This window comes from Tupaia chinensis, unplaced genomic scaffold, assembly GCF_000334495.1.
Source record: "Tupaia chinensis unplaced genomic scaffold, TupChi_1.0 Scaffold000127_2, whole genome shotgun sequence".
Taxonomy (NCBI): domain Eukaryota; kingdom Metazoa; phylum Chordata; class Mammalia; order Scandentia; family Tupaiidae; genus Tupaia; species Tupaia belangeri.
Window position 1 is genome coordinate 1,550,166 of NW_006159596.1, and position 15,161 is coordinate 1,565,326.

At 41.7% G+C, this 15,161-nt stretch overlaps 1 protein-coding gene across 2 annotated transcripts in view; it reads right to left on the minus strand.

Moving 5' to 3' along the window:
* The window catches only part of TBC1D9 (TBC1 domain family member 9), a 168,285-nt gene that overhangs the window by 45,513 nt on the left and 107,611 nt on the right, over nucleotides 1-15,161 (minus strand). For both annotated transcript variants that reach the window (XM_006144638.2, XM_006144637.2), the window contains exons 3-4: nucleotides 7,936-8,054; nucleotides 762-990 (exon numbers count right to left, since the gene is read on the minus strand). In XM_006144638.2, coding sequence (XP_006144700.1) covers nucleotides 762-990; nucleotides 7,936-8,054 — 348 coding nt within the window. The remainder of the gene's footprint in view (nucleotides 1-761; nucleotides 991-7,935; nucleotides 8,055-15,161) is intronic.

Genomic DNA, 15,161 nt, shown 5'->3' on the forward strand with positions numbered 1-15,161 from the left:
GAGTGAGAAAGCACACCCCCCCCCACCCCGGGGGATGGCCATACCACAATCCCTTCTCTTCCATTCTCCTCATGGGACACACACACTTCTCTTCCATTCTCCTTTGGGCACACACACACAGCCACCCAGCATGTTTCTCAAGCTGCAGGATATGGGACTCAGATGGTATAGTCGGCCACGTGAGATCCTGATGCTTTAACTGCCATGCCCTTAGCTGGCCCTTGCTGGTTAGTTTTAAGAGACGATCTGGACCATATAAATTCTGAGAATTATTATGGATTAAAGTCAATGGGTGTTAAACTAATTATATTTTTAGTGAATCTTTATTATTTAAGGACCAATTTCTTTACAATTATTGAACTGAAAATAAATGAATTTAATTCATTTGCTAAGTAATCAAAAAATAATGATTTGGTTATTAACTACAGTTTCTTTTTATAGGGCACATGTGTTCACCAGAGAGAGAGAGAGAGAGAGAGAGAGAGAATGAGAAAGCACCCCCTTCTGGGAGGGAATGACCATGCCACAATCCCTTCCTCCATTCTCCTCTTGGGATTCTGGGCACATGTGCACATGCGCCTGGTGTTAAGTTTGAAGGGACTTGAACCACAGTCGACCATGTGGGAGTCCAGTGCCTTCACCACCACGCCACCTGCTGGTACCCCACAGATGTGTCTTTGATATTTAACTATGATTTATGAGTTCAGGGCAAATCTCAGTAGACTTTCTAAAGCTTTTCTCTGGAATCTTAGATGACTTACCTTCTCTCCCCATGAGAAAAGAATAAAAGCAAAGGTGGTTAATACTGAGGTACATCCAACCCTGCCGGGGGACCTTCCCCTTCCAGTAGCTGCAAGAGTAATAGTTGACGAGTTTCTCCTCCTCGGGCATCCCAAACAGCCTGTGGAATTTCACGATGGCTTCTTTAAACTTCTCTGTGTCATCGTCTTCCTTTACATCATTGATTTTGTTATACTCTGCAATGATGCCCTAATCAGGGGTAAAAAAACAAAACACACACCTGGTGTTAATGTGACTAAAAAAAGGTTCTAAGGATAGAAATGAAAAGAAAATGTGAGGAGTTCTGTTTAAAGGCAATCCCCAGATTCTGAGCCAATTAACAAGTAACATCTAAACATTCTTCAAATAACAATATAGATTTTATTTTATATATATGTGTGTGTGTGTGTGTGTGTGTGTGTGTGTGTGTAACAGTGCCAATTATTTTATTATGTTTACCTGGAATTAAGCCCAATGAGAAAGACACAAAGATTTTGCTAGTTCTATTTTTTTTTTAAACTAAACTTAAGATAGTCATCCCAAAGGCTATGTCTGCCTTTCTCGAAATCAACAAAAACACTGGGTCCAGCAGACTGCATAATGGTTATGTCACTGGACTCCCACATGGTCAGCTGTGGTTCAAGTCCCGGACCCCGTGGCTTTAAACTCAGGCTGGGGGTGTGTGCACGTGTGCCCAAAATCTTGGGAGGAGAATAGAGAAGAAGGGATTGTGGCATGGCGATCCCCCTGGGGGTGATTTCTCGCTTTCTATCTCCTCTACCTCTGTCTCTCCAGTGAGTGTGCACGGTGCACGCCCTATAGCAAAAGTCTCTCTTAAAAAAAATAAACAAAAACATAACAAAAATGCAACATGAATGGACAAAAGAGAGAAAAAAAGACAAACTACATGTCACCAACTAATGCTTAGCCACAGACACACTGTCTCAGGATCACTCAAAAGGACCAAGTATTCATCTGAACAGGAAAGTGGAAAATATGAGAACAAAAATAAGGTTGAGCATCTTGATCCAAAAATCCAAATTAAATCATCCAAAATACAAAACTTTTTGAGTGCCAACATAACACAAGTGTAAAATTCTTCATCTGACCTCATGTGATGGGTTGCAGTCAAAACACCGCAACAAAAAATAGTGTGTAAAATTATCTTTGGGCTCTGCCCGTAAGATGCATACGAAACACAGATGAATTTCCTGTTTAGTTTTGGGACCAGCATATGTAAATATTCTAAAATAAACAAACAAACAAAAAATCGAAGATCCCAAACACTTCCGGTCTGAGGCATTTTGGCTAAGGGATATTCAGTGTGTATTAGGCACAGGAGTTTTTGACAGCTGTCCAGGAAATGAAATAGTTACATAGCAAGTGATTTGGCTTACTCTACTGTTCAATCATTATGGTGCCCTGAGAAGCCTTTTCACTGTTACCAAACCTTTCTGAAATTCCCTTGGCTTCTACACACATCTCTTAACAGAAAATGCTCACTTGACTTGCACCTTTTGACTCTGTAATCATGAAACCCCTCCCACTCTTTTTCACATTCTTTGATCTCAAGGTAGCATTAAAAAGCATGAGTTTTGTTGTTTTCCTAGCCCATGAGAGTTTGGGGTTCAGTCCCAGTAGTGTCACTGTATCTGTGTGAACGGGGGCAACCTCTTAGATTTTTCTTGACATGACTGAGCTCTAGGTATCATAAGGGTATAAAATTGCAACTGCCTCATCACACCAGGAATTCCTGCTTTAGGGCTCTTGAACTTCTAGTATGCCCCTGATGCTCCCTACAACGGGATCTGCCTAAAACTGGTTTTGACTACAAAATTCTTATTATCAAAATCCCAAATGGCTCCTTACCTCTGTCAGTATCAAGTTTAAATATTTAGACCATGCCATTTGAGATTGCACAACACTGCTACTGCTTCTCTCATTGTACTAACATCTGACCAAAATTTCCCATCAGGAACTCTGCCCCAGGCAGCCTGAGGTACCCTCGGGGCCTAAACATATCATATCATTTGGGTATTTTCCCACCTTCTTGCCCATGGTCCTGCGATTTTGTGGGTCCATAGTCTAGAAACACAGTGTTCTCTATTTCATTCATCTGCTCAACCCCTGAAGTCCAGCTGAATTCCCACCTCCTTGTGAACCTTCTCCCAATCATGATTCTCTCTCTCCACATCAAGTACTATTGGTTCTCTCTGCATTATGCATGGAAATTATTTTTATTTCTACTGCCAGACCTCTCACTCCTGTTGCTGGCAGTCATGGTAATGAGGTGTGATGGCAGGAGGGAGGGCTTGAGTCTTCCATAATCTCCACCCCCATTCAATCCTAGTTAAAAGCAGACAACAGCAGGCTTACTATGCAAACCCACCCCAAGACAAATGTTTACCCTATTCTAACAGGAAACCACCTCTAAATCCTTCTACACATGCCAGGAATGACTACAACAGCTTCCCAACTGTATCCTATCAAGACACTCTATTTCTGAAACAGAGAACTGATTAGGGCATTCCAATTTCAAACGCTTCTGGAGGCTGTTGGTGAAAGAGAAAGGAAGCTGGCATTAAATCTCATGCCATAAAACCTCTTCTTGATCTGACGAAATTGACCTCTCTGGATTCAGCATAAATATCACATTCTCCATGAAACTAACCCCACCCTAAACTGAGGACTAAGCATTCTCGCTATTAATTATTTTAAGTGATATGTTGGCAGAAAATATTTTATTAGGTCCCTGTACAACTGTGAGTTCCAATGATAAAGATCCTTCCTTCAACATACTCAATAAATTATTAGAAGACTATATGGGGGCTAGCAGGTGGCGTGGTGATTAAGGCACTGGATTCCCACATGGCCGACCATGGGAATGACCTGGTGGCTTGCATTCTCACTTCCTCTCTTTCTGTCTCTGTCTCTGTCTTTCTCCGGTGAGTACATGAGCCTTGTTGCAAACTAAAAGGAAAAATAATAATGATAAATAAAATTAAATAAATTATTCTTAAAAAAAAAAAGAGTATATGTGTCCTTCCAATTTAGAAGGTATTTTAAGAGGCTATATCTTAGTCTTTGTTGCATAAATCAGAGGTGGAGATTTTTTAAAGTCATAATGCAGTTTTTGTTTTTTTTCTATGCAAAAATATGTCATGACTTTTCCAACAATCCAATGAAATTGTTTCAGAGTTAGCAATGCTTAAGAAATTAAGGACCAGGTTGCTGACTCTGTTCTTTTATCATAGAGGAAGGCAGTATGGCTGGCACTGGGATGTACTTCCCTGGGGACACATCTGAAGTAAGGCGTCTTCATCTAACTGCGTTTGATACTACTCCACTCAGAGAGCAGAAATGCTGCACTTGCTGCATAGGCCAAGGAGATCAATATTGGACGTAGGCAGTTTAGAGACCCAGGCTTTGACAGGGGACTCCAATGGGGGCTTTGGAAAACCAGAAGGCAGCACAAGGGTACTGGCCCTCCAGTTGGAGTGGAAGAGAAGTCAGCTTAGAAGTGGAAGAAAAGACCTTCCCCAGTCAGCAACTATACCTAGAGCCTATGTGGCAAAGTTGCCAAAGCCTTGGGGGTGAGGAGGGTGTAAAAAAAATACATAAGGAAAGGAAATAAATGAATGAATATCAAACTAAATAGTAGTCATATGTTTTGAGTGGAAAAAAAATTAAGACTATGCTATCTAAAGATCTACTAAACACAACATTTTAAAAATATACATTTGAGTTTTTAAAAGAAAAGCTTTTAAATATGAAAGGATTTATGAGAATATAGAACTAGGAATCATCACTCTGAAATACTCGGGGATCCAATACTTTTGAATATTAACAGATCAGACCTTGTGAACCAATTTCAACAATAAGATTAATCAGCTATGCCTCCAACTTTCCCACCTTTAAGAAAAAGGAGGGCCCAGAATGCTGGGCCTTGTTCCAGTGGCTGCCCTTTTTCAGTAGGTTGACCAGATGACAGTACAAAGGAATGGAACATCTCCTTTCCATAGATTCTAAGGTTCTACATAGCATGAAATCGGTCACTCCAGTTCTAGGGCATAGGGCCTCATAGTTTTTGGAAAATTGTTACAATCCTAATACATCAGAAGTCCAATATAAACTTAAATATGTAAAAAGACACAGAGAGGTAATTTACAAAGAAGGTTAAATTAACTAAGCAAGCATGAAAAAAATGTTCAACATCCTAATCAAAGACAGAAAATGAAAATACCAAAACAGGGGCAGCCGATGGCAAGGTGGTTAAGGCAGCTGGATCCCACATAACCGACTGAGTGGTTTGGATCCCAGCCCCAGTGATTTGAAAAACACATTAGGCGCATGTGCATGTATATCCAACATCCTAAGGGGAATGGAGAAGAGGCTGTGGTATGGCCATCCCCCATGAGAGGTGATTTCTTATCACCTCTATCATTGTCTCTGGCTAGCGAAAGCATGCTATAGCAAAAATTAGAAAAAAAAAATCAAGACACAAACTTTTACCTATTATATGTGAAAAGTCATTTAGATGACTATAAGTGGGCAATGCTGTAATCATACAGGGGTTCTAATATACTGACAATATCCACTAAGCCCCATTAAAATGGTTTAGACTAATACTACGTTAATCCACATTTTGTAGTCTACCCCAAAGAAGAAAATTCGAAGTCTATAAGAAAAGTTACATGAGTATAACTGCTAAATGTTTTGTTTGTGCCTAACACTCTATTGTCTAGAAGATAAGATGACTTCTAGAAAGAGAGGACTGGTAAAGTCAATTATGGAAGAACATTCAGTTATTAAGATAACAACTAAAATTATGTAACAATAGAGTAGCTATGGGTCAAGAAAAAAAGAGCAGAGTACATAAGGAGGCCAGCAGGTGGTGTGATGGTTAAGGTGCTGGACTCCCGTATGGCCTACTGGGGTTCAAGTCCTAGACTGGGAGGTTTGAACCTCACACCAAGTACATCTGTGTGTCTAAAATCCCAAGGGAAGAATGGAAGAGAAGGGATTGCCATGCGTCTGTCACCCTGTGGATGATTTCTCACTTTCCCTTTGCCTGTCTCTCTGTCTCTTTCTGGTGAACACACATGCTCTATGGCAAAAATCTAAAAATTTATTTATTTATTTATTTATTTGGAGAGGTTTTTGCTATAGGGCGCATGCACTTGCCAGAAAGACAGTGAGAGACAGAGAGACAGAAAGCAAAAAATCACCCCCCAGGGGAATGGTCATGCCACAATCCCTTCTCCTCCATTCTCCTCTTGGGATCTTGGGCATGTACGCACACGTGTGAGTTTAAGCCATCAGGTCCTGGATGCAAACTGCAGTCAACTACATGGGAGTCCAGCGACATAGACATTACGCTAACTGCTGGTCCCAAAAAATTTTTAAAAAATTTTAGGTACAGTGCTACCACTATAATGATAAAAATGCCTAACAGAAGTCTAGAAAGAGAGATGGACCAAATGCTATGTATAAGGCTTAGCTTATGGTTGCCGCTATCATTAATTATTACATTTATAATTTATAAAAATGAATTAGTTTCCCCCCCAAAAAATGTCTGTTGGCTCCCTTAATAAAGTCTGTGAGAGTTTAAAACCATTCATTTGCACAGGAATGACATTCTTTCATACATATTTGCATTTAACAGCGATTTGCTCCTTGTAACTGGTTTCAGGGGAGTTAAATTTGACATTTTTGGTGTAACTCAAATGGCAAGAAAAATGGTTATTTGGAATAATGACTCTTATTTTTATTTATCATTTGCTTATTTATGTCTCCTGGCTCTTGTCACTTCAAGGTTTGGTTTCTTCCCACAGCTCTTGATGTGTGCCGATTTCCCAAAGATAAGAACATCTGAGGTAGGATTGTGAAAGGCAACTGACCCTCCCATGGCTCTTGGGTGGAGAAATGCTCCAGGTTTTGTACCCTCCTTGTATGGGTTGGCTGCTCACTCACAGCGCCCCTTCTACACTACTGAGTGAGGAATCTTCTGACTCTCTCCCTTTCCACACCCTCTGCAATTCAAACACACGACTTAGAAATCAGATCAAATGAGGCGGTCATAATATGTGGGATAGATAGATACACAGACCATCTTCATATTGATTCTTCCTAATGTCTCCTCTGTCCCATTTTTATCTTTTTCACTTCTAATCTCTTCCAAAGGATGGTGTAGAAACTTCCCTCATGAATCTCAAAGCAGTTAATGTAAGGGGCTCCGGGTGGGAGTGAAGAAAGATGTGGATGCATTTTCTGTGCTTCTCTACCACTCAGACCTCGTCAATTTTATGCGGTCCAGTTAAAATGCAGCTCTCTCCTTCATAAACATCAGACCTGAAGAGCAATGCGATTCCATGTGTGTTTTTTAAAATTCCTTTCTCTTTTACTATACAATGACTACATGTAAAGTCTAGTGAAGTAGAAGACATAAAATGAAACGCACCATTCTGTGGAATTTTAATGAGAAGTGGTCTGTAAGATCACTTCCTACAATTCCTTCTTAACCTAGAAATAAAGAAATGTTTTCTTGTAAACCATGACTAAAATTCCAGATGGTATAAAAGAATTGCTCATTTTGACTAAATAAAATTGAAAAGTTTTCATGGCAACAACAGTCAAGAGCATGAAGGCCAGCGAGTGCCCAAGGTATGACAGGCGGAGCCATGACGTTTATACATTATGTTAAGGACTGCAGTAGCTAAGTGTGGTGGGGCTCTCGAACAGAATATTCCTATTCTTAGAAAATACACTCTTAAGTAGTTAGGAGACAATCACTCTCACATAGAGAGTAATTGAGAAAAGGAGGTGAATGGATGAATCTAAGTAAAGGGTTAATAGGAGCATTTTATATAATTTTTATTTTTACCACATTTCTGTACATTTGGGGTTATTTCCAATTAAAATGATTTTCTGGGGCCAGTGGGTGGTTAAAGAGCTAGACTTCTACACGGCTGACCACAGTTCGAGTCCTGGACTACTGGCGGCCTGCTTTCTCACTTCCCTTCTCTCTCTCTGTCCCTCTCTCTGGTAAGTGCATGGGTCCTATAGCAAATTTAAATAACAATAACAAAAAATAATAACTTAAATAAGTAATTTTAAAAAAAGAATTTTCTTTTTTTCTTTGTTTCTAAACCCTACCTGTATTTTTCCTCTCACGAATGTGGTGATGTCGTTCTCATTTTCGAAGATGGAGAGGGTCTGCAGCAGGTTCTGCTCAAGCCATTCCCAGTGCTCAGTAATTTCTTTCCTGGAGCCACCTGTATGAATAAATACAAGAATAATAAATGCCAGGTTTCGTGCCAAGACACTTTACAAACCAGGCTCATTTCATCAGTATTTACCACCATCAAAGGAGACGATCATTCCTAAAGCTCTGCATTTTTTTTTTTAAGCTCACTTATGTTTTCCATGAGCAACAGAGGCAGAGGAGACCACACAGAGACACGAAGCCAGCACCACACCAACCCCCTCCCCAAGGCACACCCACACGTGCACATCTTTAGGGCGGTCTCTGACCGTGAACCTGGAACCTGCCCATGTGGGCCAGGCTCACAGGGTTTCACATTTTATTAGGTTGTTGGAGAAGTCATGACATATTTTTCTATGCAAAAATGCACCATGACTTTTCCAACAACCCAATACATTCAGCCTCAAGAGCTCCACCTTTACATGCTTTTTTTCTCCTCCAAAAAAATACACACAAGATTTTTTTAATACCTTTTTTTTTTTTGCCATAGGTTGCGTGTGTTTGCCAGAGAGAGACAGAAAGAGACAGAGAGAGGGAAAGTGAGAAATCATCCCCCTTAGGGGAGAGAGCCACTCCACAATCCCCTTTCCTCTAGGGACACTGGGCACACATGCACACGCTCTTGGCATGACCCTCAAGCCACTAATCCAGGACCTGAACTGCAATCAACCACGTGAGTGTCCATCACCCTGACCACCATGCCACCCACTGGACCCTGACACACACAAGACACTTAAGGATGTGGAACCCAAGAGTAGGTACTGGGTCATAATCCAGTCTGATCAATGAGTCCAGAAACTTCCAGGACGCTGGTTCAGATCAGAAGCAGAAACGTTTCTCACTCGCTTTTCTGGACAAGAGATAAGCACTTCCCTCCTCGTCTTCCCTGCTAGGCCCTGCACTTCACAGGCTAACACAGATCTCCCTAGGATACTAGGTTACAGGTGTTAAGTTGCAGCAATATAACAGCTCTGGTATGTCACTGGAGATCTGATGTAACCACCTCCTCTAATGGGCAAAAAATTATCCTCACTTACTTCAATTATGAATGAGATGTGAAAATGGACTGTCGCTAGGGAACAGCAGCCTGGCTCTCACTAGCACAGTTGTCTTGAAATGTAATGGGATGAGGTCATCCTTTCAGTCTCTAACTAAGGCATTTTACTCAGCAATAAGAAGCATAAGGCATTTCACCTGGCTACCTCCAAACGGAACCAATTCTAGTCCTGTAGTATATGTAGAGACCTCAAAAATGGAATTAAATATGAGTTTACTTAGGTGCAAAAAGCTTTTTGCATAATACACATTTCCACACACTTTCTAAAGACCCCTCATAAACCATTACCCTGCTTTCTGCTCACAACTGCAGAGCACAAAGATGATGCCATCAGGATGTGGTTACAGAGACCCTAGGATAAATTCCTTCACGGCTGCTTAATAATCTTATAGAAAAAAAAATTAACAAGGAAAATAAGAAGCTTTTTATTATGCAAAGCTATTAAAATGTGGGGTTTATTTATTCCTCCTAGCTCAAGAATAGACATTTTTTTCTGTGAAGAACTAGATAATAAATGTTTCAGGCTTTGTAGGTCATATATGGCCTCTGGGTCATGTTCTCCTCTTCCTGAAGTTTCTCCTCCCCCTTTTTTCCCCCCTAATTTTATTTTTTCTTTTTTACATTTATTTGTATACTTTTTTTTTTTTTTTAAATTTAATTTTTTTTTTTTTTTAAATTTAATTTTTTTTTTTTTTTAAATTTAATTTTTTTTTTTTTTTAGGTTTTTGCCATAGAGTGTGTGCAATTTCCAGAGAGAGACAGAGAGAGGGGAAGGGAGAAGTTACTTCCCAAGTTGTCTCTTCTCCTCCATTTTCCTCTTGGGATTCTGGGCATACATGTATGCCCAGCATGATTTTCAAGCTATTGGGTCCCAGACTCAAACCATGATTGGCCATGTGGGAATCCAGCACCCTAACTACCATGCCGGCTGCTGGCCTACGCCATCTTTATGGCATGCAATTCAAAGCACACAAGCAGTCTGTGACAATCACATCAAGGTTATTCCCATACGCATTATTTTCAACAAAGAACCTTACATTCTTATGTCTGTTAAAGAGTATTTTGTACATTATCCATATGCCATATATGTAAATTTTATACACTACTCATTCCAGAACTAAAGAATGATTCTGTGATTCCGCTGAGTGACCCTTCAGACATCATCTTAGAGTTCCAAGGGATCTTTTAATTGATTTTTTGCAAGAGTCTTTTTTCTCTGTTCTTTGTCACCAGGAAGTCAAGAGATCTCGGAATTTCACTCTGATTCCTGACTCAGGAAGAAAGGCGGAAGACGTAAATGCACCTGCAATTATACTCAGAACTGTGGCAGCAGAACTAAAATCTTTCAGAGAGCAAGAGGTCTGCTGAATGAGAGGCAGTTCAGACCTACTAAGTGGTTTAAGGCAAAACAAAACCAACCCCAAGTTCACTCTGTTTTAAGACAGAACACCAATAGGGACACTTATGCAGAGGATAAAAAGCAGGTTTCTTAGTGGACAGAGCCCTGTGAAGACACTAAGGACAGACTGCCTGCTTCTCTTCGTGGGTGCTCTTCCTGCCTCGCTCACTCAGGGCTCAGGTCAACCACATGTCAACGCACCAGGTCCTACTACAACGTCATGGCCACACCTGGAACTCATGTCCCCTGATCCCTCCCTCTGCCACTAGCCAGTTGGATGACTTTATGCTTGACCTTATTTCAATTTTTCCTTTTTTTAATTTTTAATTTTTAAAGCATGTGTGTTTGCCAGAAAAAAAGAGAGAGAAACTGAGAAAGAGAGAGGGAGAGGGACCAGCAGTTGGCGTAATGGCTATGTCGCTGGACTCCTATATAGTTGACCACGGTTCGAGTCCCAGACCCAGTGGCTTAAACTCACGCCGGGTGCATGTGTGTGCGTGCCCAAGATCCTGAGAGGAGAATGGAGGAGAAGGGATTGCGGCATGGCCATCCTCCCTAGGGGTGATTTCTCGCTTTTTGTCTCTGTCTCGCTCTGTGTTTTTGGCAAGCACACGTGCCCTATAGTAAGAATCTCTCCAAAAGAAAATAAAGAGAGAGGGAGAAAGTATCCTCACAAGGCATAGTCATGCTGCAATCCCTTCCTCATTCGCCATCCTGTTGGGATGTGGGCATGCGCACACACCTATCTCTCGTGCGTTTCGCAAGTTGTCAGGTTCAAGGCTAGAAACACATAGCTGGCCATGTGGGATCCAGTTTTCTTTCTTCTTCTTCTTCTTCTAGAATTATTTATTTACTTAATTTCATTTGTTTTTATTATTTTTAATTTGACCAGACAGAGATAGAGAGAGAGAGGGAAAGCAAGAAAGTAAGCTGCCAAGTCTGGGACTTGAACCATGGTCAGCTATGTGGGAATCTGGCACCTTTAACCACACCACCTGCCAGCCCCAAGGATGCAGCTTTCTTAACCTGGAGGCTACAGGCTCGACTCCGCCTCAAATTCTTTATGTGTAAGATGGAGATAGACGAAACACATGAACAAACAAACAAAAGACCTTTATCTCAGCGCAATGTTGTGAAAAGCATAGGGATTATGTCTACCAATACGCTTTGGAAAGTAGAAAGTACATTTCAAATGATGCAAAGTACAATGCCTATTTGATGTATTTAGGTGATAAGTGATTTTACAGTTTGCCCATGAGCTTTAACGTATCATAAGCTTAAAAAACTTAAATACAAATGGCAAAATTTTCTAAAACATCCTGTGCCCTTCCATGCCTGTAAGAGGTCAAGCCACAGACAGAGCCTTGCACAGAGTAAATGCCAGTCATGCTCCTTCATGCCACTGCTCCATCTGTGCTAGCTGGCACCATCAGATGCACTGCCTCTGAGGACGGTGGCACTTCTGGAGACTCACAGGATAACAAGGCTCCTGCAGGGCCATCGGGCCTAATTCCCAGCCTCTGTTTTGCCTCTCGTCTGCCCTTGTCTATGCTAAGCACAGATGTGCCTTCCGGGGGCTAAGCCTTGGCTCGACCATGGTGGGCTGACTCTTCAGTGGCATCTCACCATGCTCCGCCCTTACCGAGTAGTCATACCAGTTATATTACTTAGAGTTCCTGTTACACTGGCCATAGGATCCAAACTGACCACTTCATCTCAACCTCAATAATCCCTGGTTGTAATGGACACAACAGTCCATCAGTTAGGAGACCTGGGCCAGAACAGGTGTGCCTTCAGCTTTGCACGTGCTATGGTCAAAGTTTTCTTTATGCATATTCCTATGGGTGCAATGCTATCCTCCCCCCATTGTAGAAATGATGGATGCTTGCGCGTGCTCATTCAACATTCATTCCGTCCTCCAACCCTCATCATACGGCGTTATATGAAGGGCCACACAGCTGATGCGTCTTCCCCACACCATTTTCCAATGGCCATTTGAGTCTTCTTGTACTAAGAGGTCAGGTTGACTACAAACATTGTTTCCCCTCTGCTCTTGCTGTTCCCCAGGACCTCAGACTCTCCAGCCCGCCCACCATCATCATTCCCATCATCCTCTCGCCCCCCCAACCCCATTTTTGCTGTCACTGGCTCTTTTCTCCACTGCTCACTGCCGGGAAAGACATACCCACTCTTCTGTCTGTGCTCACCACCAGTGGCCCCCACGCCTACGGCGGCTGCTTGTGCTGTTTCCCTTCCCTCCTCAGTCTCCTGCTGTTCCTGCCACACCTGTCAGTGTCACACGGAAAGGCTGGCCTTCCGAGTCCCCAGCAGCCACTCACTGCTTTCCCACCCAGCCTCAACATCCTCAGGTTGTGACTCTTCTACTCTGGTCTACCAAGGAGGCTTTGGAAGTTTCTTCCTCCATCCACACTAAGGCACCAAGAGTTCCAAAAGCCTCAACTTCAGATAAGGAGAAATTCTGTGCACAATTATATGAAATGATTACTACCGAGATGATCTGAATAAAGAAAGTGGTAGTTTCAGCCAATGGTAGTTTCACAGATTGAACTATGAATTTCTATCTACACTCAACGAACCCTTTCCAGGGACAATGATGTAAAACTATCTTCTACAGTTTCATTTACTGCACAGATGCACGATATTCTATGACTATTTCCGAAGTGCATTAAGAATAAGTGAGGACAGGTGTTCCAGCTCCAGGCTGTAGAGACTGGAAGTCTAAGGATACCTATAAGGGAGGACTGGATTCACTTCTCCAACAGACGAGATGAATCTGAAGATGCCAGTCCAGTAGAAAAACATTTTAATTTGATCAGAGAGGCAGCAAGAGAGAGAGAGAGGGAGAGAGGGAGTGAGAAAGCAAGCCACCAGGTCTGGGACTCGAACTGTAGTCAACCATGTAGGAGTCCAGCGCCCTTAACCACCACACCACCTGCCGGCCCTTAGACATTAATTTCTGAAAAATAAAATCTTTATCATCCAGAGCATGTTTTGTCAGAATACCAGCCACGGACTAACATACACACACAAACACACATATGTAATTACATAAATATATACCGAGAGGCACATTTCGAATCTATGATAATGGAAAATATGTAATCACCCTATTCTGATTTCTCTTCTGGTTTAAAATGTAGCTTAAAGTACAAGGGATCTTGAAATAAAAAGAATTAAGATATGCTATCATATCTGGCCCCATAGCTAGGTATTTGGCTTTTTCTCTTTGTGGCGCATGATTATTATCCATCTGGTTCTGAGACTCTAGTGCTGACTTAAAACCTGAATTCTGGAATAAATAAGATGGTGCATTCTCACTGATTGCAAACGTGTGTATGTACAAGGTGTTCCTGTATGCTTACGTCCATACACAAACACATAGCCATTACGCTAACTGCTGGTTCCCAATAGTACTAACTATAACCGTCCATGACACAGCAGAAGACAAAACAACACGAGAATCAACTAAACCTTTCAGGAATTAAGAAGCAGCCAAGTAGTGTTTTCAGATCCAGAGCAGGCAGCTGGATCAGTTTGAACTGGTCCAGTCCTCAAATATTAGGTCATCAGGAAAGTCATGATGTATTTTTCTATGTTTTTGCTATGCAGAAATGTGTCATGACTTTCCTGATAACTCAGTAAGTAGCACTTGAAACGTCTACTCAAGGAAAGGGGATCAAAGGAAGAAATCATCTATTTTGTGGCCTCATCCAATGACTGATACAACCTGAATCATAAAGGTGAAAATTTCGAAGTTTAAATAGTGAACGAAGGCAAGAGTAAGACGCAGATCACTGGAACACCTCGCTGTCCCCACACAAAGTCACCACTGTACCCTGTACACCCAGAAAAGTAACAATCCTGTACCCGGAGAGGTCGAAAGAGAAAATCCCAAAAAGCATGGTGATATGAAACATTAAAAAAATAAGAAAAAACTTTTTTTTTTAAAGAGAGGTTTTTGTTAAAAGGTGTGTGCATTCACCAGAGACACAGAGACAGAGAGACAGGAAGCAAGAAATCATCCCCTGGGGGCATGGCCATGCCACAATCCCTTCTACTCCTCTTTCTTCTCGGGGTTTTGGACATGAACGCACTTGCACCTGGCTTGAGTTTCAACCTGCCGGGTCCGAGACTCAAATGCAGTCGACTATGTGGGAGTCCAGCGATGCAACCATATGACATCTGCTGTCCCGAGCACCTATTGTTTTCAAAATCCACCTCAAATAAATCTGTAATTATGAACAGGTTAAATAAGATGATAGGATAATGCTCTTTATTACTTATTTGGGCTTACCAAGGGTGAGCATCATGCTTTACGACACACCATGTGTAAACTCAACAGCAATCCTATGAGTAGATCCAGCTCTTAATTCCTTTCATAGACGAGGAAACCAAGGCTTTCACATTTCTATGAATCAAATCTAGAGTTTTCTACATTCTTAACTGATACACTTCACTGTCTCCAGATTTCACCAGTGACATCTGTATGAACAGGGCAGATTCTGTGGGGTGATAAGGAGCCGGCTTGTGAGAAAGGCTGCTTACCCAGTGCTCAGACCACAGACTCTGCTGTCAAAACAGTACACCTGGTTTCAAACCACTGTGCCAGGCACTGGCTTTGGGACCCGGGTCAGTTACTC